This window comes from Neoarius graeffei, chromosome 7 (assembly GCF_027579695.1).
Source record: "Neoarius graeffei isolate fNeoGra1 chromosome 7, fNeoGra1.pri, whole genome shotgun sequence".
Classification (NCBI taxonomy): Eukaryota; Metazoa; Chordata; class Actinopteri; order Siluriformes; family Ariidae; genus Neoarius; species Neoarius graeffei.
This window is the reverse complement of record NC_083575.1, coordinates 61,322,744-61,350,135: the sequence shown is the minus strand read 5'-3', so window position 1 is coordinate 61,350,135 and position 27,392 is coordinate 61,322,744. Positions and strand designations below refer to the sequence as shown.

Below are 27,392 nucleotides of genomic sequence, written 5' to 3'. Positions count from 1 at the left end.
GAAGATAAACTTGTGGTATTTACAGATGCATCAAAGTCAATAGAAGGTAAAGTTGGTGTTGCATTTGTAATACCTAGCCTCAAGATCTGTAAAAAAGAAAGATTGAATAATGATCTTGTAGTTTACACAGCTGAGCTAGTAGCTATTCTTATTGCCCTGTCCTGGGTTGAGAGCAACAGGCCAAGGAATGGGGTGCTAATTGCGTCAGACTCTGCATCTGCATTGATGAGCATTCAGAGTGCTATGTCGCAGTCCAGACAAGACATTGTTTTAGAAATTGTACAGATGATAAGTAGACTATTAAACTCTGATACAAATGTCAGTTTTTTATGGGTCCCAGCTCATTTAGGAGTACGAGGTAATGAACTAGCTGATAAGAACGCTAAGAAGGCATGCGAATCTCCTGAGATCACTATGCAATATTCATAATAGTAAATCTGAAATTAAAACGATAGTCAAGTCAAAGTCGAAGGAAAAATGGCAAAGTGACTGGAATAATGTTAACGCTGGTAAGAAATATGACAGTATTAAAGGTTTGTGGGCGGTGCAAGACCAACTGCTAGATCCACTCACGAGGAAGATATTATCTCTAGGATGAGGTTTGGGCACACTGGTTTGAACAGTACTCTATTTCTTTTAAAAAAGCATCCTGATGGAAAGTGTAGTGCATGTGATGCTGTTGAGACCGTAGAGCATGTTATAGAATACTGTACGAAGTTTGATCAGGAGAGGCAGCAACTTATCCAAGAGCTAGAGGCAGAAAGTGTGCCTTTAAGAATGAATACAATTCTTCAGAAAAATTCAAGCGAAGTTTGCTTTAGGTTTTTGTTTCACTTCTTGGAAGAATCTGATCTGATTAGAAGAATTTAGGGTTTATTTATTTATTTATTTTAGTATTACTTAGCTATCCAGACTCACACTCCATTTCGGTAGGTGGCGGTAATGCTCCCAAAAGTTGTTTGCCAACCGCCATTACAAAGGAAGAAGAAGAAGAAGAGCAGCGTTTTTATTATTCAACTTGAAAGCATGTTGGAGTAGTGGAGGCTTGCTGTAGTTTATTAAGCGCTATAACCGGTCTCAGGACCAAAGTGCGATTTTTCAGCTTTCCAGCAAAACACTGAAGCTCTGGTCACTGAGTTAATTAACAAAGAGGCGTCGCATGGCATGAGGAGCAGCTGCAAGACGAGTAAACATCACCTTCAGCATCATTTCCTGACACGTGTTCGTATGTTCACGGCGTTTTCACACAGGTAAGCTATAATTAAACACGTTTCTCTGTTCTATGGTTACCTGTAGCTGCTCAGACATGCCATAGGGTTGTTTTATTGTTGCTACACAACGAACTGGCTGCATAACTCCATAACTAATCAAAGAAATTCTGTCTGTTATTATTTTTCAGGCAAACCAGCCTAAGAAATATTAGTATCATCCTCAGTGGTGCGGGGGGGGGAAGCTCAGTACTGTTTTCCATATCCTTATTTTTGAAGTGGCTTACTTCCATTTAAAGTCCCAGCATCAGCGTTGTTTAAAACTCTTGAAATGAGCTCTGCAGCAGATAGTTCATGCTCTTGGACACATGCTCCTGATCCTGCTGTCTCACAGCATTGTGAGGATGAGCGCATAGATACTGATGTGGGGAACTCGAGCTCCATGGAGCATGTCTCCTTTGTGGATGAGCAGAATGCAGGATTCAAGATGGGGCCTCTAAAAGAAGAGCCTGAAGACAAAGATTATCTCTGTGGAGGAACATCGGGCTCTGTTGGACACTTCATCCAGAACATGGAATTTCTGAAGAATCCTATAAAGGTGGAAGATTTGGAAAATAAACTTGAAGAGGAAGATTCTCACTGTGAAGGAACATCGAGCTCTGTTGGACACATGGTCCAGAATGCCGACTTTCTGAAGAATTCTATAAAAGAGGAAGACTTGGAAGATGAAGACTACTTGTACTGTGAGTATTGTAAGGTCTTCTTCATAAACAAATGTGAATTTCATGGTCCGGCTCTCTTCATCCCTGATACTCCTGTTCCCCTGGGCGTCGCTGACAGAGCCAGACAAACACTCCCACCCGGACTAGAGATACGGGAGTCTGGTATTCCTCATGCGGGTCTGGGAGTGTTTAATGAAGGGGAGACTGTTCCAGTTGGTGCACATTTTGGACCCTACCAGGGAGATCTGGTAGACGGAGAGGAAGCTAAGAACAGTGGGTATTCCTGGGTGATATTTAAGAACAGTCTGCATGAGGAATACATAGATGCTAAGAGAGAGGTGCATGCTAACTGGATGAGATATGTGAATTGTGCTCGTATTGATGAGGAGCAGAACTTGGTAGCTTTTCAGTATCGAGGGGGGATTCTGTACCGTTGCTGTCGACCCATTAATCCAGGACAGGAGCTGTTGGTGTGGTATGATGAGGAGTATGCCAAAGACCTTAGTGTTGTCTTTGACTACCTCTGGAACAAAAAGCGTTCTCCAAATGAAATCAATGACAGCCTGTTGCATGTCTCTTCGTGCTCCTTGTGCCCACTTTCCTATACGTCAGAGAAGACTCTCCACAGACACATGAGAAGATGCCACCCTGAACAGCATGTGAAACCGACTGAACCAATTATGCATGATCGGACACCCACAGTAAGCTTCAGTGTTGAACAAGTATCCTCTGGTACTCTCCTCACTAGCAGCTCTCAACAACAGATGCAGAAGGAACTGCACAACTGCTTAGATTGTGGAAAGAGTTTTCTTCTTCAGAGTGGTCTACGACAACACCAGTGTGTTCACAAAAGCCAGAAGTCGTATCACTGCTCACAGTGTGGGAAGAGATTTCATCTTGAAACCGCTTTCAAACGACACCAGCGCATTCACACAGGAGAGAAGCCGTATCGCTGCTCACAGTGTGGAAAGGGTTTTGCTCATAAGAGTCACGTCAAACTACACTATCGCATTCACACAGGAGAGAAGCCGTATCATTGCTCACAGTGTGGAAAGGGTTTTGCTCATAAGAGTCACGTCAAACTACACTATCGCATTCACACAGGAGAGAAGCCGTATCCCTGCTCACAGTGTGGAAAGAGTTTTTCTCAACAGAGTCACCTCCAAACACACCAGCTTGTTCACACAGGAGAGAAACCGTATCACTGTTCACAATGTGGAAAGAGTTTTACTCGTAAGACTCAAGTCAAACTACACTATCGCATTCACACAGGAGAGAAGCCGTATCACTGTTCACAATGTGGAAAGAGTTTTCCTCATCGAAGTACCTTCAAACTACACCAACGCATTCACACAGGAGAGAAGCCGTATCACTGCTCACAGTGTGGAAAGGGTTTTGCTCATAAGAGTCACGTCAAACTACACTATCGCATTCACACAGGAGAGAAGCCGTATCACTGCTCACAGTGTGGAAAGAGTTTTTCTCAACAGAGTCACCTCCAAACACACCAGCTCATTCACACAGGAGAGAAACCGTATCACTGTTCACAATGTGGAAAGAGTTTTACTCGTAAGACTCAAGTCAAACTACACTATCGCATTCACACAGGAGAGAAGCCGTATCACTGTTCACAATGTGGAAAGAGTTTTACTCATCTAAGTACCTTCAAACTACACCAACGCATTCACACAGGAGAGAAGCCGTATCACTGCTCACAGTGTGGAAAGGGTTTTGCTCATAAGAGTCACGTCAAACTACACTATCGCATTCACACAGGAGAGAAGCCGTATCCCTGCTCACAGTGTGGAAAGAGTTTTTCTCAACAGAGTCACCTCCGAACACACCAGCTCGTTCACACAGGAGAGAAACCGTATCACTGTTCACAATGTGGAAAGAGTTTTACTCGTAAGACTCAAGTCAAACTACACTATCGCATTCACACAGGAGAGCAGCTGTATCACTGCTTGGACTGTGGGAGGAAGTTTACTTAACATCACAGTTTCAAACGACACCAGCGCACTCACACAGGAGAGAAGCGGTATCACTGCTCACAGTGTGGGAAGAGTTTTATTGATGAGTCTAATCTCAAAACACACCAGTGCACTCGCGCAGAAAAGAAACTGTATCAGTGCCAACACTGGAGAAGACTTGACTCATCCAAGTGATATCAAACTACATGAATGTGTTCACCAGTGGCGGCTCGCCAATGCGGGGCACTGGGGCACCACCCATTCTCCAAATATCTAGAGAAGGTCTACGTCACCACATTTTAATTATAAATTCATTGTATAATGCAAAGTAATTGTGAAATATAAACTTACTCATACAGTGCACCTGGTAGTCTGTCAGCATTCATTATAAATTGATTCCAAACTATATTTGCTTAACTTCTGTGTGAATACATATGTTTCCAGGTTACGGGCGCCGCACAAATGAGTGTCTATGAAAGGCCTTTTGCAAGCAGGTGACCTGAGACTGGATTCAGCTCTCTGTGCTCCAGAAACTTTTTCTTTTCTTTTTTTTTTAATAAAATCATTTTATTGAAAATGTACAAAACCAATATGGCAGCAACATCATGTTATCTGAGTAGATATTGGGAAGAACAGAGAAATTTATCAAAGGGAACAATTTGATAAAAATAAACAACTTGTGGCGGCACGGTGGTGTAGTGGTTAGTGCTGTCGCCTCACAGCAAGAAGGTCCTGGGTTCGAGCCCCGGGGCCGGCGAGGGCCTTTCTGTGTGGAGTTTGCATGTTCTCCCCGTGTCCGCGTGGGTTTCCTCCGGGTGCTCCGGTTTCCCCCACAGTCCAAAGACATGCAGGTTAGGTTAACTGGTGACTCTAAATTGACCGTAGGTGTGAATGTGAGTGTGAATGGTTGTCTATGTGTCAGCCCTGTGATGACCTGGCGACTTGTCCAGGGTGTACCCCGCCTTTCGCCCGTAGTCAGCTAGGATAGGCTCCAGCTTGCCTGCAACCCTGTAGAACAGGATAAAGTGGCTAGAGATAATGAGATGAGATAAACAACTTGTAATACAAATTTGAAAATGTTATGCAGGAAATGCTGTCATTTTATCTCATTCAGTGGGAAAATGTTTTAAAATATCATACAATCTTGCATTTGCTCCTTTTACAAGTTTTAAGGATCTTAAGTATAATTTAAATTTGGTCAAGAAAGAAAGAAATTGCGGGGGTGAGTTTTAGAATTCTATTCTTGTGTATAAAAAAAAAAAACTTAGCCAGACGTAGAGTTTACATTACTAGAGAGTTCATCATTTTTGTTTTGCAAGATCATACCAAATGTTATTTTGTTTCCTGAAATAAAATCTGGACTTAATGAGACTTTTTGTTTTATCCATTTGTAAATGTCAAACCAAAATGTTTTGTATTACATCACATGAGAGAAATATCTGGTCTGTAGTTTCAATATCATTTTCACAACATGAACATAAATGATCAATGTTAAAATGTAGTCCAAGTCATTCTTTAGAAGGATGAATGCCAATTCATAATTTTGAAAGAATTCCAAGCGTGTCCAGTTGCCTTTTTTAGCACCTACAGTTTACAATGACCTGGATGACAGACAATTTTAAAGCGTTTCCTTCATTTTGGGGGAAATTGTGAATGTTAGATACGTAGTTCTTAATCTGTCGATTGAATTTTTATCAAACGTATGTAGGATACAATTTTTGTTCTGTCTTCCAGTGAATGGTTTCTCAGACAGTTTCTAATAAAATAATCATTACATTTCTTGTCCAGGATTAAAATCCCCTGAATTGATAGTGGGGCCAGTTGTAGCTGGTGGATGTACCGTTATATTTTTCATTAGGAACACAAATTCTTGGGGTATCTCTTGAGAAAATTCTGGAAGTTGGTCAAATCATCAGCAGGAGATCTGATGCCCCCTACCCTTCCTGAATTTCTAAAAATAAATCAAAGTGAAATCAAGGGTAAACAAAATATAGTAGATGCTTTTAATAAGCATTTAATCACTGCAGGAATATGCACTCAGTCTGGTCTCCCAGTAAATATTAGGGATAGTGCGGTTACCACCTCAAGTTGTTCTGTTTCAACTTTTCCACTATTTCCACCTCCCAAGTTCAAAAGGCCTTGCTAAACCTGGACTGCAAAAAGTCTGCTGGCCTAGACCAGATTGAGCCTTATTTCTTTAAGATAACGGGAGATTTGATTGCTGAGCCCGTTGCCTCCATTTTTAATCTTGGTCTATGCAGTGGGTCAATTCCCAGCTCTTGGAAGTCAATTTTTGTCCTCCCATTATTAAATGGAGGTGATCTCTCTATTTTGGGTAACTATCACCCCATTTCTAGCTTGTCTGTTACAGCTAAACTGTTTGAATCCTTTGTAAATGAACAACACTTTTTATCTGAAAATAATATTTTAAGTCATACACAATCAGGCTTTAGACAAGACCACAGCAATGTAACTGCTATAAATTCAATTACAAATGATATTACTGTGTTGGATAACAAAAAACTATGCATTGTGCTTTTCATTGATCTGTCTAAAGCATTTGATACTGTAGCTCATGGTCTTCTTTTGCAAAGACTGCAAAGCATACAGTAGGTTTCAGTGACACTGTTTTGAACTGGTTTTCCAAATATTTGACTGGGTGAACTCCGTGTGTATCTATAGATAATTGTAATTCTGCCTCTCTAGTCGTGAAAACTGGTGTTCCTCAACGATCAATCTTGGGACCTATTTTATTTTCTATTTATATAAATCTTGATATGGGTTTAGATCCAGCAAAATTACACCTTTTATGCAGATAACATAATTACCTCCGCCAAGGAGGTTATGTTTTTGGTAGCGTTGGTTTGTCTTTTAGCAACATTAGGCCACTCATTTTTTATTTTTAGGTTCACGGATTTTTTCAACACATTTTAGAGTATGTCGGTCGAAATAAAAATAAAAGTGTTAATGTCTGTTTTTTCTTTTTTTTCAAATGGCAATTTTTCAATGTCGGGATTAGAAAATAATATAAATTAAAGACACACACATTATATATATATATATATATATATATATATATATATATATATACAGTCACTACAGTTATACTTAACACAAATATCAAAAATATGAAAAACGAATTTCAACTTTTAATTTTTAATTCTTAAAAGTTCAGACAGAAAGCTTTATGACCAGGTTTCATTGGAAACAAGTTGTCTCAACAGAAGGTAGAATTCAGAAAATGCAAAAAGATTTAAATGTTTCATTAAAGTTCAAGAAAACATTATGAACAGTCACTAATTACTGATGAGCAGGTTCGACACATATAAATTCTATTCAGAAAATAAAAAGTTGGGCATAATGTCCCCTTACGACGGCCTAGCCTGGCTGGTCTGGGGCATTTGCCCTGCTATAATATATTAAACATTACAATATTTACTGAGCGATAATACGTTGAATTATTGCCACGCTTTCATATTTAGACCATCTAGGTCTAATTTGTATTAGAAAAATATAATGCTTGTACTAAGTTATAGATATATAGTGAATGTTTTTGATCACTGATTAGTATTCCCAGGCAGTACTTACTTCTGTGAAGGCAAGTGGTCATATGAGCGTGATGCTGCCATGAGCACATCGAGTGCTGACGGATGTCTGACGTCCAGTTCACATTCGATAGCGCCTGTGCTGTCTCCGTCTTCTTCAAGCTCAACAGTAATATAGGAGCAGTCAAAGTCTCTGACTAAGGTTACCACTGGCATGTCGAGCACTGCTCTAGTACCGGTATCGGATCTACCCTCCTTTGTGGAAGCGTACACACATTTTATCATTGCTTACATTTAATTCTTGCGATATGTATTCACCAACATTCTGTCCACTTAACAAATCCACTCGATGAAACGATTTGCGATCTCCGCATGAAATGCTGACATAACGATCAGAACTGACTGAAGCCATTTTGCCATCACGCTGGTGAATTCGATAAGCAACTTCCCAATGGTAATTGCCAGTATCCCAGTCGGAAATTTACAACGAACAGTGTTTACAACATGTTATTCCCCAGTGTTAACTGGGAAAGGCTTTTTTTCCGATACCGACCTTGACCCTTTGCAAGTCATCTGCGGTTAGATTGTTGCACACTGTGACCATGGTAGGATATGTACCGAACGCAAATGTATACTCGTAAACCGACCGTTGCCAGGATGCGCGCGCAGCCTGGACCCAGAAACAATGGCGCTGAGGTATTTCACCTGACGTCACAGGGTCACGTGACGCCCCGGTGTCCGCCATTTTGAACATCAAGCTAGCTAATGTCAACAACAGTAGCTAATATGTTACTGTAGCAATGTTTACATTCAGTCATTGGGATGACTGTTAAAACCTTTCAGTCTCAAGTTTTTCCTTTACTGGATTTACTAGTTTACTGAGCTAGCGCGCTCGGGCAAGCTGGGAGCTAGCGCGCACCGGCTGGCTAGCTCCCAGCTTGCCCGAGTGCGCTAGCTCAGTAAACTAGTAAATCCAGTAAAGGAAAAACTTGAGACTGAAAGGTTTTAACAGTCATCCAAATGACTGAACGTAAACATTGCTACAGTAACATACCAGCTACTGTTGTTGACATTAGCTAGTGCTAACAGCTAGCTGCTAGTGCACTACTACAACTACACCGACCCTAATAATACAGTTCTTGGTGATTGCCTGGTAACAGCAAATTTATAACGGGCCATGTCTCAACAGACTAAGAAGTTATTTCAATGACATTTAATAACATTTTGTTTATCCTGAGGACCGAAAGTAAATGAAAATGTGAACAAACCTTAGCTGTAATAAGATGGCGACCACCGGCTCCAGGGACGACCCGCTGATGTAGGCATGTTACCCAGCCTGACACAAATAGGCATCCAAACTCTTATACGCTTTCAGATCAATACCTGTGTATGGCGATGGGTTTTTAACGACATAGGTATACAGATCATTTGGGCCGAAGTCAGGTAAAGATGAGGGCTTCGTGTACTTCCGTACGTCAGTGAACAATCCTGGTGGAAGCAGGTAAACGTCGTTCTCTAAGCCTGCTAACCTCAATTTTTGCAAATACCTCTCCCTCTGCTCACCCTGTAAATGCCCTACGTCACTGGATAGTGAAGATGTTTTCTGCATCTCGCTCCTTTTTCTTTTATGTTTTTCGTTTGTCGCCTTCCTCGCATTCAAACTGATTCGAGCCGTGACGTCCAAAATGGCAGCATCACATGACTTGGTCACGTGGGTGAAATACCATTATGCCAAACAATTGTTGTTACAAGATCGAGAATGCTACATAAATAAGTTAACTCTAACAAGTGGACATCGCTACCGGATCCGCATTTAATTAAAGAGTGGACGGACGATGTTAGTAAGTTCCCTGGTATACAATGGCCAGATATATACTCGTACCTTATTGACAAGACTTCAGTGTACACCCACGAAAAACTTCGTGCCTACAAGTCTTTAGACGCATATGATTATGTTATGTGCGGGCATGTACAACTTGATTAACAATGGGACATTCATATTCATTTTGTTTTAATCAAATTATGCCAGTGATGTGATGGCAATGTGGCTTTCGCTACAACAGCAAATACCAACACTAAAGAGCAATTTGCAGGAGGTAATGGCATGAAAGGAATGATAGTGTAAAGAGTGCAGCTAAGAGAAATCAGAGCTGCGTAAAAAGCGAGAGGCAGAGACCAGAAATGAAACTCAACGGGGCGGGAGCTAGGTTACAGCAGTCAACGCAAGTTGGCATTTAGAGTGAGGGCACACAATTTTACCTTTCCATCCTTGCTTTAAAATTGTGATTTTCGGCATACACAAATAATGAATGATGGCACAAAATCTGGACTGCTTGAGTCAAGCGAAACCTCTCCTACAAACAAAATTGCATGCAAAGCTAAGTTAACATGCTAACAATATTCATTACATTGTGTAACTATAACCCAGCTAATCAGACAAACGTTACCAAAGTATTTTGCTACATCAATAAACGAAGACTAGAAAGAATAAAAAAGAAAGATTTAATAAATAGCCTGATCTTACCTGTGATGAAGTGGGCACTGCAAACCCGTGCATTTTTGATAGTGCTTTCATCCCAGTCTACACGTTTGATGGCTTGTAGTCATAGACGTCGGCGATTTTTTTGGAATGGGTGAGATCCTGCTGGAATTCTGGACATTTTAACCCCATCACTGCTACGATTCTGACACCCGACAACACAACAACTAGGCATTTCTGAGTCTTTTTTGGGTCCAGGCTGCGCGCGCAATTTCTGCTTTCTTATGAATGACGTTTACTGCGAAGGGGTCTATAATGCTGTTACAAGGAAGCTATTACGTTGTCAAAAAAAATCATTAATCTACTAATTGCAAGTTTCGGCAGTTCAAATAAAAATAAAAGTACACATAGACTTTTTATTTTTTCAGCGGTAGTTTTTATCTCACGTCGGCGGATCCGTGAACCTAAAAATAAAAAATGAGTGGCCTTACGGAAAAGGTTATGAACGGATTGCTCTGAAATTTTTTCCAGAGTTGTGAATGGGCACAAGTAACAATCCATTAAATTTTGGCGGTGATCCGGATCACCTTCTGGATCCCGGAATTTTTTAAAGGATTCTTGGCGGAGGTCTGCGCTCTCCGAGTGCTTTTCTAGTTCTTTATACTACTGCATCATCACTACAAGAGGCAATGGATTCTTTACAGTCTGCTTTTAATCTATTACAGATGTCTCTAGTCAAGTTAAAGCTGGTATTAAATGCCCAAAAGACCAAATTCATTGTATTTATACATTCACACTCATCCTTTGACTATACAGTTTTGAAACTAGATGGCGCTTATCTAGATAGGGTATCCTCTTATAAATACTTTGGCATCTGGCTTAACCAGAGGTTACCCATTGGAGTCCATATAGATAGTCTTTAAAAAAAAACTTTGACAGAAGCTAGGCTTTTATTTTCATTTAAAGAAATGTTTTCTTTTTACTGCTAGAACAAGATTAGTTCAGCATACCTTCCTATCAGTATTAGATTATGGTGATGAAATATACATGCATGCATCTTTATCCTATTTGAAGAAACTTGATGTTTATCATTCTGCTTTGAGGTTTGTAACTGGTACGACCGCAAGAATACATCGATGTAAAGTATATGAAATGGCTTAATCGACATCATTATAAGTGATAAGGAAAATTCATAGCCTAGTTTTTTCTTGCAAAAGCTTTAATGGGCAAGTTACCTCAGTACATATGCAGTCTACTGACACTTTGTGCTAATACATACAGTACTTGCTCATCAGTCAAACTTATCCTTCAGTCTCCAACCACACGGACAGAACTGGGGAAATCTGCCTTTTGTTCATATGCACCACATGAATGGAATGAGCTGCAAAACATTCTGAATTTGGATTCCTTGTCTTCTCTGAATGTGTTTAAAAATCTCCTAAACTCAGTTCTCATAGAATAGTGTCATTGTTTCAAATAAGTGTCCTTTTTTATATTTTCCATGGTTCATTTTCGTCATTGATTCCCTTATGTCTCTGTGTCTGTTTTGAGATTTAGTATGTGTCTGTGGTAATGTTACCGGTGTCTGTATATGAAACTTTTCACCTTATTTGCTGCTATCTTGGCTCAGACTCTCTGGAAGAAGAGCTCTTGTATCTCAATGGGACCTTCCTGTTAAAATAAAGGATGGATGGATTAAAAATCACTATGTAATTTAACAGTCTGAATTTGAAGGGTTGAAACTGTTTTGTGCAGAATTGTTCATAGTATAATAAATTACCATTTGCATCCATTAAGTGAGCTAGAAACCATATATTCTTCTCAAACCAATCTATATAAAATAAAGATTTATTCTGGGACAATAAATACCTATTATTCCATAGAGTGGTCGTGTGGTGTGAAAAGTTATGTATGTACATTTTCCAATATCACAAAATTTGTTAATGGAACTCTGACAATGATACAGGAAGTTTATTAATGTCAAAGTCTGAGATAAGAAGAAATTTCAATCCTCCAGTTTTATTAAATAAGTGATTTGGAATACAATACCAAAAGGAATTGCCATGTTTGATCCAAAATTTTTGCCAATTTAATTTCAAGGTTCCAGTAAGGCAATCAAAATCAATAACTTTTAGGCCTCCATCTTTTATTTCTATAACTATATTACTTTTTTTCATATAATGTGGTTTGCTTCTCCAGATGAAATTCACATTCATTTGATTGATAGAATTTATTAATTTGTTTGGAATAGAATTAGAGTAAGCTGGGTAAATACAGCCTAATATTGATAAATCTCTTTGGAGCCAAGAATTTAACTTTGCTTTAAATTTTTTAGTTTGCTTTTAATGTTCAGTGATGGACTTGGTTAATGGTCCTTTTTGAGGTGTATTCCCATTTGATTTCTGATTTAATACGGATATTACATACGCCTTTCATTGGCGTTTCATGTACAGTAAACAATTCACATTTTTTTAAATTTAATTTTAATCCAGAAGCTTTAGATTATTTTAAAAAATTAAATAGTTATTGGAATTTGATGTCTATCTTTTAAAAATGTTGTCATCTGCTAATTGTCTAATAATAATGTCTCGACCTAATACTTTTAATTTTTTGTCATTACAATTTTGAATGTAGATTGCTAGCATTTCAGTCACTAAGATAAACAAATATGGTGAGATGGGACATCCTTAAGAGATTCCTACATTAATCTTGAAGCTGAGAGGGAGCCATGAGGTAATAAATACAACTATTAATATTTTGATAAAGTCCACTCACCAAATTTTGAAAATTGACTCCAAACCCAAAATTTTCAAGTGCCAATAAGATGAATGAACGCTCCACCGAGTCAAAAGCTTTATAGAAATCTAAAAAAAGAAGAAATCCATCACTAACAAGGTTTCTGTATTCAGGAATGTCCATCACCAGCCTTATATTATTGTAAATTGATCTTCCTTAAAAAAAAAAAAAAACACACACAGATTGTGTTTCTGCAATAAGATTTGAAATCCCTATTTGAAGACGAGTAGTAAAAATGTAGGCTAACAGTTTGTAATCCGAGTTTCTAAGACTGAAAGGACTTCTGTTTTCTATAAATCTGATGTTGTTGTTAGGCTTTGGAATTAAGATGATAAGCCCATGTCTCATTGTGGGTGGGAGCATAAAGGTCTTTAAAAAAAAAAAATCGCCAAAACTTGATATAGCAGTTCTCTTATATCTTCCCAGGAATGTCTGTTGTGTGACTGCCTGTATTACAAATCACATAGATCCCCACACTCGTATCCACTTTTGACAACCTTTGAGATAAAATCTCATCTCATTATCTCTAGCCGCTTTATCGTTCTACAGGGTCGCAGGCAAGCTGGAGCCTATCCCAGCTGACTATGGGTGAGAGGCAGGGTACACCCTGGACAAGTCGCCAGGTCATCACAGGGCTGACACATAGACACAGACAACCATTCACGCTCACATTCACACCTACAGTCAATTTAGAAGAAGAAGAAGAAACCTTTTTATTTGTCACATGCACACTTCAAGCACAGTGAAATTCATCCTCTGCATTTAACCCACCTGAAGCAGTGGGCAGCCCAGAGCGCCCAGGGAGCAGTTAACCTAACCTGCATGTCTTTGGACTGTGGGGGAAACCGGAGCACAGATTTGAGATAAAATGTTTCTTTAAATAGGAAGAGGACAATTTTATTTTGTAACCATCTCATCTCATCATCTCTAGCCACTTTATCCTGTTCTACAGGGTCGCAGGCAAGCTGGAGCCTATCCCAGCTGACTACGGGCGAAAGGCGGGGTACACCCTGGACAAGTCGCCAGGTCATCACAGGGCTGACACAGACAAAGACAACCATTCACACTCACACCTACGGTCAATTTAGAGTCACCAGTTAACCTAACCTGCATGTCTTTGGACTGTGGGGGAAACCGGAGCACCCGGAGGAAACCCGCGCGGACACGGGGAGAACATGCAAACTCCGTACAGAAAGGCCCCCGCCGGCCATGGGGCTCGAACCTGGACCTTCTTGCTGTGAGGTGACAGCGCTAACCACTACACCACCATGCCGCCCCATTTTGTAACCAATGATCTTGAAATTTTATTATATTTGTGATCCAAAAAAATTTGTGATTGCTTATAGACAGCACAGCAGATGTAAGTATCACAGAAGGGTGATTCCTTTCTCCATCCAATCTTTATAAAATAATGTTTCCCTCTTCTGTAGGATGTACCTGTTATTCCAAATTGTAGCATTGTGTAGAGTGAAATGATGCTTATATACCTTTTTCCAATACAGCTCAGATGGAACAGTGGCTAAATCTGCAACAGCACTGGACATTCCAGGCAAGGGACAGGGGCACCGCCAGAAATTTTGGGCCCCATGAAAGATTAGAATTTTGGGCCCCCCAACTTTGCCCACCCTCGTCACAATTGCACTATTGTCATTATTTGACTTTTGATAGCCCATGGACCTTGAGTTTGTGACTTTGTTATTACATTTTATGTATTAACCTACCAGGGACTAGATGAAAACTGGTCAGTGACTAATTCTGGTGCATTTACAATCACAAATGAAAATTCAAGAGTTTGCCACATGCCTTCTTGTGCTAGTACAATTGGTAGTGAAATGTGTGATGTGACTGCTAATAAATCACAGAACACGTAACCATGTCAAACACTTGACTGGTGTCTGTTATTAGCAACACTTTAATCTAGAAAACTGTATATGGCGCTCGCTCATTAAAAAACTTCAATCCTAAAGCATTTATGGGTTGTATTGCTGCTTACCTCCTTCTCCAAAGGGGGGTTCAGTGGTTTGGTAGGGCGGAGGTCGCCCTGAGGCTGAATCTGTGCATATTTAGGGCACCCCATTAGTTATGAAACTGGTTATTAGCACTAGTTATTAGCACCAGCATAACGTAATATTTCATCTTGTTTATTATCACACAAGTCAGTTCAGTTATTAAAATGGAAAAAATGTCACTGTACAAACTGTAAAAGTGTTCTCTTGATAGGCTAATCCAACCACGTTCATACTGTTTATTTACCATTCGCTAATATTTTGAACACACATGTGAGCGATAGCTACCTTTCTTTGGGAAAAACTGAGTGACCAGTTGCCTGCCTCTCCGGTCCCTCTCAGTTTTCAGCTGCCTTTCTTTATGTTTTTGACAGCCACTCTTCATATTTAGCGATCATAGACTGTACGCACTCCACTGCTGGCTGCTGCACCGCCACACAGCAGCAAGTAGCGTTGCACTGATCAGCACACAGATTTAACGCATCGCGCTTCTACGAGAACTGGACCGTACCATTTCGCAAAAGGGGGAGGGTTAAATGACAATATGTTGAAGAACTTAAGAAATAGACAACCTTGTTCAATTAGCTCATTTTACCAAATGGAATATTGCATTGTTGTTATTTCAAAAGTCTTATTAAAATCATTAAAAGCATATTATCAGCCCCTTAAAGGGCCCCATGGCAGTGCTGGGCCCCTAGAATTGTTCTAACCTTTCCCCCCCTGGCAAGGGACCACATGGCAAGGGACCACATGGAAGACCCAAAAAGAGATGGACTGACTCAATAAAGGAGGACCTAAAATCCATAAAAGCAAAACCAGAGGATGCCTTTGATAGGAGTAAGTGAAGACAGCTGAGCCGAGCTGCGGACCCTGCACCCATGTAGGACTAACGCAAGGAAAAAGAAGAAGTAGAAGAAGAAGAAGACCTTTTTCCAATACACTAATACCTGCATTATGATAATTGGACAACTGAAAGGGTAATTTTTAGGTGTCAAAATCGCACCTTCAAAGAAAATGAATGCTCCTACTGTTTAAAAAAAGATAAGATGGTAATCTAAAACATAAACAATGTTCATGTTTCATAGAAGTCTGCTTTAATTCAGTTAATCTTCACTCGTTAACTGAATAACTCCATTCATGACTTCAAAATTGGTGACTGTCCATTCATACCTCCCTTCCGGGTGTGCAGGGGGCGCTCGTGAGATAGTCCAGAATGAATGGGAGCCTATGGAGCTGGAGCCCAAAAAAGTAGCGTTCATGGGATTTAAAAAAACATCTGCCAATTTTCATTATGTTATCGACATAAGGGATCGCGACAATAGATGTAGTTCCATTTTTCGATTTTTTTTCTCGTCTTTTTTTAAAATTTCAGTAAAATACCCAGGAAGCGCGTTTAAACGTCATCAAAATACGACCATTATGAAATACATTAGCAGACCGCTAGTGTTTTATAGGCAAAATTGCCTTCCCAGTAAGAAGAACATATTACATTAGTTTTTTTTTTATCTCAGTTCTGATACATTATTGATACGATGTTTGCAAAAACTAAGATACAATTCGGACTTTTTGTGTAGAAGCAGGTGTAAATAATTTAGCCGTTTAGCTCCATTGACTCCCTTTCATTGAGGACGCGAGCGCCCTCTAGGGGAATTGCAACAGATTTCGGGACAATGACAAGTGGACAAACTCCCTGTAGACTTTTTTGAAATAACTTTTTAAAATTATATACAAATACATAAATGCTAAAAAATAAGAAGTGGGTACAGAAAACAAATTATATATAAATACATATATTGATATAATAGTGAATAATATTCAAAAGCTTCGGTATATTCAAAGTCTTTTAACAGTCCTTTAACTATACTTTAACTGATACTTTAACTATGCATATCATGTAATATACTATGCTTTTTATCTACCATATACTGTGCCACTAAACACACTGCACATGTATGTAACTGTCCATTTGCACTGCGCATTACACGCTTATTTAGCACTGTGACTGGTTACTGCCAACTGCACTACCTCCCACACTGACAGCTGCACTACCTCACTACCTCCCACACTGAGAGCTGTATATTTTATTACTTGCTCTTATTGGTAATGTTTATTTATTTATTTCGTATTTTAGGTTGTTTTATATGTATAATGCTGTTTAGTTTTGTATTGATCTTGTGCAATGCGGAAATGTTACTGGATACCTTGAATTTCCCTCTGGGATTAATAAAGTATCTATCTATCTTTTCACCTTTTTTGTTTTTCAGTCCCTGTAGTGTATCAAAGCAGTGTTCTATTTCTTTTTTTGATTGTATCCGTGGAAAGTTTTTTTTTCTCCATTTACATTTATGAATAAAATATTTTCCATATATAATTATAAGATTCAAAATAAAAGTTTCCAGCCTCCTTGTCGACGGGCTCACCGCAAGGCATTGTGGGATTTTGGTAGGAGGAGGTGGATGTGTTTATATTAGGCCTATTGTTTGATAAGAGGCTAACATGGTCTGTACATATACAGAAGATGATTGAGGAATGTAAAAAAGTTTTAAATGTGATGCGATGCTTGCGTGGGGTGGATTGGGGTGCAAATAGGTCAGCCATGAAAGCTATTTACATTAGCCTCATTAGATCTGTATTTGACTATGGGTGTGTGGCTTACAGATCTGCATCTAAGTCACTCTTAATAAAAGTTGGATGTTATTCAACATAAAGCTTTGAGGTTATGTTGTGGTGCTATGAAAACTGCCCTAGTTAATGCAATTCAGGTTGAGATGGGTGAAATGCCTCTACATATCAGGAGGGATCAGTTAACTCTGGTTTATTGGGCTAACCTTAGAGGGCAAAGTTATTCTTTAATCATAAGTTATTCTTCTTTAATTCACTGCCAAGAGAGAGATAAGTCTCAAGTTAGAAGCTTTGGGTGGATTATATCTCAGAAAGCAAGTGAAATGGGCCTCCAGTTGCTTAATGTGTGTCCATCAGTGTCTTATCCAGCTGTTCCATTGTGGCTGTTGAGAGAACCTCTAGTTGACCTAGACCTGTTAGAATTGAAAATGAATGAGGAAATCAAGAGAGATATAGTTGAGTATCCCTGGCAAAAAAAAAAAGTACTTTATTGTATTTAAAGTATATTCATATTTTCAATAGTATATTGAAAATGTACTTACACAAATTGTCTCATCTCATCTTATCTGTAGCTGCTTTATCCTGTTCTACAGGGTCGCAGGCAAGCTGGAGCCTATCCCAGCTGACTACGGGCAAAAGGTGGGGTACACCCTGGACAAGTGGCCAGGTCATCACAGGGCTGACACATAGACACAGAAAACCATTCACATTCACGGTCAATTTTGAGTCACCAGTTAACCTAACCTGCATGTCTTTGGACTGTGGGGAAAACCGGAGCACCCGGAGGAAACCCACGTCGACACGGGGAGAACATGCAAACTCCGCACAGAAAGACCCTCACCGGCCTTGAACCCGGACCTTCTTGCTGTGAGGCGACAGCGCTAACCACTACACCACCGTGCCGTAACACAAATTGTACTTGTTGTAAATATATAAAAAGTATACTAACATCACGCTTTCACGCTAACACTTTTAACACACTTTAAAATAATTATACTATATTACACTTTCTAGAAATATATTCTACTAAAATATACTTTAACTGAAAGTTATGTGTAATTTCTAAAGTGTACTAATTTTAAGGTACTTATAATACAAAGTACTAATTAAGCATATATTAGTACATATAACGTCATATACTTAAAGTATACAAAATATACTTTAAGTTGTTCCACTTTAGCACATAAAAGTACACTAAATACACTTCAAGTTGCACCTTTCTACAATTTAATTACAATTATAATATATTTAGTACAAAATTAGTTGTTCCAAAATAGCATACCTCAAGTTAACTAATCATAAACACACTTGAAGTATATTGATGATTAGTGTGGTTTCAAGTACACAAAAGTATGCTAAATTTTAGTATACTTAGCACATTTATTTTTCACCAGGGATCATATTAGAGATGTGTATGAAGATAAACTTGTGGTATTTACAGATGCATCAAAGTCAATAGAAGGTAAAGTTGGTGTTGCATTTGTCATGCCTAGCCTCAAGATCTGTAAAAAAGAAAGATTGAATAATGATCTTGCAGTTTACACAGCTGAGCTAGTAGCTATTCTTATTGCCCTGTCCTGGGTTGAGAGCAACAGGCCAAGGAATGGGGTGCTAATTGTGTCAGATTCTGCATCTGCATTGATGAGCATTCAGAGTGCTATGTCACAGTCCAGACAAGACATTGTTTTAGAAACTGTACAGATGATAAGTAGACTATTAAACTCTGTTACAAATGTCAGTTTTTTATGGGTCCCAGCTCATTTAGGAGTACGAGGTAATGAACCAGCTGATAAGAACGCTAAGAAGGCATGCGAATCTCCTGAGATCACTATGCAATATTCATAATAGTAAATCTGAAATTAAAACGATAGTCAAGTCAAAGTCGAAGGAAAAATGGCAAAGTGACTGGAATAATGTTAACACTGGTAGGAAATATTACAGTATTAAAGGTTGGTGGGCGGTGCAAGACCAACTGCTAGATCCACTCACGAGGAAGATATTATCTCAAGGATGAGGTTTGGGCACACTGGTTTGAACAGTACTCTATTTCTTTTAAAAAAGCATGCTGATGGAAAGTGTAGTGTATGTGATGCTGTTGAGACCGTAGAGTATGTTATAGAATACTGTACGAAGTTTGATCAGGAGAGGCAGCAACTTATCCAAGAGCTAGAGGCAGAAAGTGTGCCTTTAAGAATGAATACAATTCTTCAGAAAAATTCAAGCGAAGTTTGCTTTAGGTTTTTGTTTCACTTCTTGGAAGAATCTGATCTGATTAGAAGAATTTAGGATTTATTTATTTATTTATATTTATTTTTTTTAGTATTACTTAGCTATCCAGACTCACACTCCATTTCGGTAGGTGGCGGTAATGCTCCCAAAAGTTGTTTGCCAACCGCCATTAAAAAGGAAGAAGAAGTTGTTTTTATTATTCAACTTGAAAGCATGTTGGAGTAGTGAAGGCTTGCTGTAGTTTATTAAGCGCTATAACCGTTCTCAGGACCAAAGTGCGATTTTTCAGCTTTCCAGCAAAACACTGAAGCTCTGGTCACTGAGTTAATTAACAAAGAGGCGTCGCATGGCATGAGGAGCAGCTGCAAGACGAGTAAACATCACCTTCAGCATCATTTCCTGACACGTGTTCGTATGTTCACGGCGTTTTCACACAGGTAAGCTATAATTAAACACGTTTCTCTGTTCTATGGTTACCTGTAGCTGCTCAGACATGCCATAGGGTTGTTTTATTGTTGCTATACAACTAACTGGCTGCATAACTCCATAACTCCATAACTAATCAAAGAAATTCTGTCTGTTATTATTTTTCAGGCAAACCAGCCTAAGAAATGTTAATATCATCCTCACTGGTGAAGTTTTTTTTTTTAAAGCTCAGAACTGATTTCAATATCCTTATTTTTGAGGTGGCTTACCTCCATTTAAAGTCCCAGCATCAGCATTGTTTAAATTTCTTTAAATGAATTCTGCAGCAGATAGTTCATGCTCTTGGACACATGCTCCTGATCCTGCTGTCTCACAGCATTGTGAGGATGAGCGCATAGATACTGATGTGGGGAACTCGAGCTCCATGGAGCATGTCTCCTTTGTGGATGAGCAGAATGCAGGATTCAAGATGAGGTGTCTAAAAGAAGAGCCTGAAGATGAAGATTATCTCTGTGGAGGAACATCGAGCTCTGTTGGACACTCCATCCAGAATACGGAGTTTCTGAAGAATCCTATAAAGGTGGAAGATTCTCACTGTGAAGGAAGATCGAGCTCTGTTGGACACACGGTCCGGAATGCCGACTTTCTGAAGAATCCTATAAAAGAGGAAGACTTGGAAGATGAAGACTACCTGTACTGTGAGGATTGCAAAGTCTTCTTTATAAACAAATGTGAAGTTCATGGTCCGGCTCTCTTCATCCCTGATACTCCTGTTCCCCTGGGCGTCGCTGACAGAGCCAGACAAACACTCCCACCCGGACTAGAGATACGGGAGTCCAGTATTCCTCATGCGGGTCTGGGAGTGTTTAATGAAGGGGAGACTGTTCCAGTTGGTGCACATTTTGGACCCTACCAGGGAGATCTGGTAGATGGAGAGGAAGCTAAGAACAGTGGGTATTCCTGGGTGATATTTAAGAACAGTCTGCATGAGGAATACATAGATGCTAAGAGAGAGGTGCATGCTAACTGGATGAGATATGTGAATTGTGCTCGTATTGATAAGGAGCAGAACTTGGTGGCTTTTCAGTATCGAGGGGGGATTCTATATCGTTGCTGTCGACCCATTAATCCAGGACAGGAGCTGTTGGTGTGGTATGATGAGGAGTATGCCAAAGACCTTAGTGTTGTCTTTGACTACCTCTGGAACAAAAAGTGTTCTCCAAATGAAATCAATGACAGCCTGTTGCATGTCTCTTCGTGCTCCTTGTGCCCACTTTCCTATACGTCAGAGAAGACTCTCCACAGACACATGAGAAGATGCCACCCTGAACAGCATGTGAAACCGACTGAACCAATTATGCATGATTGGACACCCACAGTAAGCTTCAGTGTTGAACAAGTATCCTCTGGTACTCTCCTCACTAGCAGCTCTCAACAACAGATGCAGAAGGAACTGCACAACTGCTTAGATTGTGGAAAGAGTTTTCTTCTTCAGAGTGGTCTACGACAACACCAGTGTGTTCACAAAAGACAGAAGTTGTATCGCTGCTCACAGTGTGGGAAGAGTTTTCATCTTGAAACCGCTTTCAAACGACACCAGCGCATTCACACAGGAGAGAAACCGTATCAGTGTTCGCAGTGTGGAAAGAGTTTTACTTATCGAAGTACCTTCAAACTACATCAACGCGTTCACACAGGAGAGAAGCCGTATCACTGCTCACAGTGTGGAAAGGGTTTTGCTCGTAAGAGTCAAGTAAAACTACACTATCGCATTCACACAGGAGAGAAGCCGTATCACTGCTCACAGTGTGGGAGGAGTTTTTCTCAACAGGGTCACCTCCAAACACACCAGCTCGTTCACACAGGAGAGAAACCGTATCACTGTTCACAGTGTGGAAAGAGTTTTACTCGTAAGACTCACGCCAGACAACACTATCGCATTCACACAGGAGAGAAGCCATATCACTGCTCACAGTGTGGGAGGAGTTTTACTGAAAAGGGTTATCTCCGAATGCATCAGCGCATTCACACAGGAGAGAAGCCGTATCACTGTTCACAATGTGGAGAGAGTTTTACTCATCGAAGTACCTTCAAACTACACCAATGCATTCATACAGGAATGAAGCCGTATCACTGCTCACAGTGTGGAAAGAGTTTTTCTCAACAGAGTTCCCTCCGAACACACCAGCTCGTTCACACAGGAGAGAAACCGTATCACTGTTCACAATGTGGAAAGAGTTTTACTCGTAAGACTCAAGTCAAACTACACTATCGCATTCACACAGGAGAGAAGCTGTATCACTGCTCACAGTGTGGGAGGAGTTTTACCGAAAAGCGTAATCTCCAAACACACGAACGCGTTCACACAGGAGAGAAGCCGTATCAGTGCTCCCATTGTGGAAAGAGTTTTTATCAACAGCGCTACCTCCAAATGCACCAGCGGGTTCACACAGGAGAGAAACCGTATCTCTGCTTGGACTGTGGGAGGAAGTTTACTTACCATCACAGTTTCAAACGACACCAGCGCACTCACACAGGAGAGAAGCGGTATCACTGCTCACAGTGTGGGAAGAGTTTTACTGACGAGTCTAATCTCAAAACACACCAGTGCACTCACGCAGAAAAGAAACTGTATCAGTGCCAACACTGGAGAAGATTTGACTCATCCAAGTGATATCAAACTACATGAATGTGTTCACCAGTGGCGGCTTGCCAATGCGGGGCACTGGGGCACCACCCATTCTCCAAATATCTAGAGAAGGTCTACTTCACCACGTTTTAATTATAAATTCATTGTATAATGCAAAGTAATTGTGAAATATAAATTTACTCATACAATGGACCTGGTAGTCTGTCAGCATTCATTATAAATTGATTCCAAACTATATTTGCTTAACTTCTGTGTGAATACATATGTTTCCAGGTTACGGGCGCTGCACAAATGAGTGTCTATGAAAGGCCTTTTGCAAGCTGGTGACCTGAGACTGGATTCAGGTCTCTGTGCTCCAGAAACTTTTTTTTTTAATAAAATCATTTTATTGAAAATGTACAACACCAATATGGCAGCAACATCATGTTATCCTAGTAGATACTGGGAATAACAGAGAAATTTATCAAAGGGAACAATTTGATAAAAATAAACAACTTGCAGACCTGCCAACCTTTACGCATTTTGCATAGCAGATACGCATTTAGACATCAAACTACGCTGCTACAATTTAATACTTCAAAATACGCAAAAAGCCATTGATAGCTTTGAGTTCAAAGATTTTTAATATTCCGGTTCAACTGTCTGTGCATTCGCGCACTAGGCAACTCGTCTATGGGTGTAACCACATTGACCAGCAACCTGTAGAGAAAAGAAGACTTCGATCAATCACAGCGCTAGTTTTAAACTCTTCAAATAGGCTTAGGCTATGAGGCTAAGCGGAGAGCCGAGGACCCGTCAAAACGAAAGTAACGAAATAGATTTTCATCCCTCTCGGTCGATCTTCATACTGTGACTGGTTTTACAAGGGAGGACGGTGCTAAACACCGTTTCGAAGGTAAATTGGCAGGGCAAGGGTATTGTGAATAAAGTAAGGACAACTGTCCTAACGTCATAATTTAAAGCACAGTGTTCTGCCTTATCTGAAGGAAATATTTGTTCCAGCTTGTTTTGATATTTGACCCAGGCTTCTCAATCCAAAAAATATTGCATAGCCTAAAGTGAAAATATAGTAGCCTACTGACATTTCCATCCAGTCAACCGATAGATGTGTTTAAAATCTTCTGAACTAGGCTACTAATGCATGTGAGATTCAATGAGCAGCGCACGAAGTGTTTTCATGTAAGTGCGTGTGGTGGATGATGTGTTTGTGTATGTGCGTGCCTTGCAGTTAATAATACACATGACGTCAGATGAGGATACTGACAGAAAGAGAGAGGGAAGAAAATCTAAAAAGAAGCGAGTCTATGTCCCTCAGAAGTTCCTAACGAAGTATCAATGGCCATGCCTCCACCCCTCTAAACTGCCTAATCATGTGTTTTGCACAGTGTGCAATTATGATTTTGACATTAGCTATCAAGGAAATGCAGGTAATAACATTGCTAACATAGAAATGCTTGCATTTATATACATGGGCAATTATTTTTTCCAAATTAGGCCAGGTCAGTGAATATGAATATTATAAAGGCTATGCTATTGGATAGGCCAGAGTAGCCTATAATTTATTTTCAGTAAAATTTTCTGTAAGTGTGGTTATCAGTTTGCATTTACTAAATATTAATCTTGAAAAATATATATTTATATAGGTACTCTGAAATATTCACTTTCGATGTTTAGTGTAGCCTAGTTCAAAGTGGAGAGAGGAGCAACAGAATCTCTTTTACGGTCAAAACTAAATTTATGAAAAAAGGATTTAGTGTGTGTGTATTTTGCAGACTGCCGGCGTCTGTTTTAAAAGACATAGGCTATAGCCCTTTGGTTTTTCTGTTATCTATACAATATAATGCTAAATATCAAAAGGGACATAGCATGCTATTTGGGATTCTTAGTTGTTTATAATTCCCAATGTATTTAAGACACAATATGCCAAAAGCAGTACATTTATCCCTTATCTTTAAGTTTAAGGTCTGTCTCCTCTCATCTCATTATCTGTAGCCGCTTTATCCTGTTCTACAGGGTCGCAGGCAAGCTGGAGCCTATCCCAGCTGACTACGGGCGAAAGGCGGGGTACGCCCTGGACAAGTCACCAGGTCATCACAGGGCTGACACATAGACACAGACAACCATTCACACTCACATTCACACCTACGGTCAATTTAGAGTCACCAGTTAGCCTAACCTGCATGTCTTTGGACTGTGGGGGGAAACTGGAGCACCCAGAGGAAACCCACGCGGACACGGGGAGAACATGCAAACTCCACGCAGAAAGGCCCTCGCCGGCCACGGGGCTCGAACCCAGGACCTTCTTGCTGTGAGGCGACAGCGCTAACCACTACACCACCGTACCGCCCTCATTGGAAATATATTCATGCCTTTTCATTAAAAGAGTTCTTGTTTTCTTCATAGTCTACTTGTATGTTGAATAACTAGATATGGTGGTGAGTGGGAACTCTGTGCTTAGTAATACATTGTTCACATGCTCACTCATTACAATCAATACTGATCAGCAAATGTGCCTGACCTCACGCCGTACTGCGCTGCACCGCCGGGATAAGTTGCTACTCAAAATTTTTTTCCAAGGTTGGCAGTTATGAACTTGTAATACAAAATTGAAAATGTTATGCAGGAAATGCTGTCATTAAAGATGTCCATGGACAGAAAGGAAAACAAGTAAACAAGAAAACTAATCATTAAAAAAAAAACCTGCAAGGGGAAACATTGTATCTAATTCAGTGTGAAAATGTTTTAAAATATCATACAATCTTGCTTTTGCTCCTTTTACAAATTTTAAGGATCTTAAGTATAATTTAAATTTGGTCAAGAAAGAAACAAATTGCGGGGGTGAGTTTTAGAATTCTATTCTTGTGTATTAAAAAACCTTAGCCAGACGTAGAGTTTACATTACTAGAGAGTTCATCATTTTTGTTTTGCAAGATCATACCAAATGTTTATTTTGTCTCCTGAAATAGAATCTGGACTTAATGAGACTTTTTGTTTTATCCATTTGTAAATGTCAAACCAAAATGTTTTGTATTACACCACATGAGAGAAATATCTGGTCTGTAGTTTCAATATCATTTTCACAACATGAACATAAATGATCAATGTTAAAACGTAGTCCAAGTCATTCTTTAGAAGGATAAATACCATTTCATAATTTTGAAAGAATTTCAAGTGTGTCCAGTTGCCTTTTTTAGCACCTACAGTTTACAATGACCTGGATGACAGACATAATTTTAAAGCGTTTCCTTCATTCTGGGGGAAATTGCGAATGTTAGATACATAGTTCTTAATCTGTCGATTGAATTTTTATCAAACGTATGTAGGATACAATTTTTGTCCTGTCTTCCAGTGAATGGTTTCTCAGTTAGACAGTTTCTAATAAAATAATCATTACATTTCTTGTCCAGGATTAAAATCCCCTGAATTGATAGTGGGGCCAGTTGTAGCTGGTGGATGTACCGTTATATTTTTCATTAGGAACACAAATTCTTGGGGTATCTCTTGAGAAAATTCTGGAAGTTGGTCAAATCATCAGCAGGAGATCTGATGCCCCCTACTCTTCCTGAATTTCTAAAAATAAATCAAAGTGAAATCAAGGGTAAACAAAATATAGTAGATGCGTTTAATAAGCATTTAATCACTGCAGGAATATGCACTCAGTCTGGTCTCCCAGTAAATATTAGGGATAGTGCGGTTACCGCCTCAAGTTGTTCTGTTTCAACTTTTCCACTATTTCCACCTCCCAAGTTCACAAGGCCTTGCTAAACCTGGACTGCAAAAAGTCTGCTGGCCCAGACCAGACTTCCAAGAGCTGGGAATTGACCCACTGCATAGACTAAGATTAAAAATGGAGGCAACGGGCTCAGCAATCAAATCTCCCGTTATCTTAAAGAAATAAGGTTCATTTCTAGCATCTACTAGAAATGAGGCCTTATTTCTTTAAGATAACGGGAGATTTGATTGCTGAGCCCGTTGCCTCCATTTTTAATCTTAGTCTATGCAGTGGGTCAATTCCCAGCTCTTGGAAGTCAACGTTTGTCCTCCCATTATTAAATGGAGGTGATCTCTCTATTTTGGGTAACTATCACCCCATTTCTAGCTTGTCTGTTACAGCTAAACTGTTTGAATCCTTTGTAAATGAACAACACTTTTTATCTGAAAATAATATTTTAAGTCATACACAATCAGGCTTTAGACAAGACCACAGCAATGTAACTGCTATAAATTCAGTTACAAATGCTATTATTACTGCGTTGGATAACAAAAAACTATGCATTGTGCTTTTCATTGATCTGTCTAAAGCATTTGAGACTGTAGCTCATGGTCTTCTTTTGCAAAGACTGCAAAGCATACAGTAGGTTTCAGTGTCACTGTTTTGAACTGGTTTTCCAAATATTTGACGGTGAACTCAGTGTGTATCTATAATTAATTGTAATTCTGCCTCTCTAATCGTGAAAACTGGTGTTCCTCAACGATCAATCTTGGGACCTATTTTATTTTTGATTTATATAAATCTTGATATGGGTTTAGATCCAGCAAAAGTACACCTTTTATGCAGATAACATAATTACCTGCGCCAAGGAGGTTATGTTTTCGGTAGCGGTGGATTGTTTGTTGGTTTGTCTTTTACCAACATTACAGAAAAAGTTATGAACGGATTGCTCTGAAATTTTTTCCAGAGGTGTGACTGGGCACAAGTAACAATCCATTAAATTTTGGCGGTGATCCGGATCACCTTC

The 27,392-nt window shown here is 39.5% G+C and overlaps 1 protein-coding gene across 2 annotated transcripts; it reads left to right on the top strand.

Annotated features, from left to right (window-relative positions):
- Positions 1-992: 992 nt before the first annotated feature.
- LOC132889556 (zinc finger protein 585A-like) lies at positions 993-24,229 on the top strand. 2 transcript variants are annotated; one of them, XM_060926193.1, is made up of 3 exons: positions 993-1,250; positions 1,400-3,911; positions 21,570-24,218. In XM_060926193.1, exons 2-3 carry the CDS (start codon positions 1,540-1,542, stop codon positions 22,675-22,677), a joined length of 3,480 nt encoding a protein of 1,159 aa, XP_060782176.1. In that variant the 5' UTR covers positions 993-1,250; positions 1,400-1,539; the 3' UTR covers positions 22,678-24,218. The 2 variants fall into 2 exon arrangements, with proteins under 2 accessions (XP_060782176.1, XP_060782175.1); XM_060926192.1 differs by lacking the exons at positions 993-1,250; positions 1,400-3,911 and adding an exon at positions 19,757-20,014 and having other exon boundaries at positions 20,172-24,229.
- The last annotated feature ends 3,163 nt before the right edge of the window (positions 24,230-27,392 follow it).

Excerpts from the sequence above, each read along its gene's own strand:
- LOC132889556 (XM_060926193.1), top strand. The coding sequence starts at position 1,540 with ATGAGCTCTGCAGCAGATAGTTCATGCTCTTGGACACATGCTCCTGAT. Across the intron at positions 3,912-21,569 it reads TGCTTGGACTGTGGGAGGAA|TTTTCATCTTGAAACCGCTT; the intron begins GTTTACTTAACA and ends GTGTGGGAAGAG.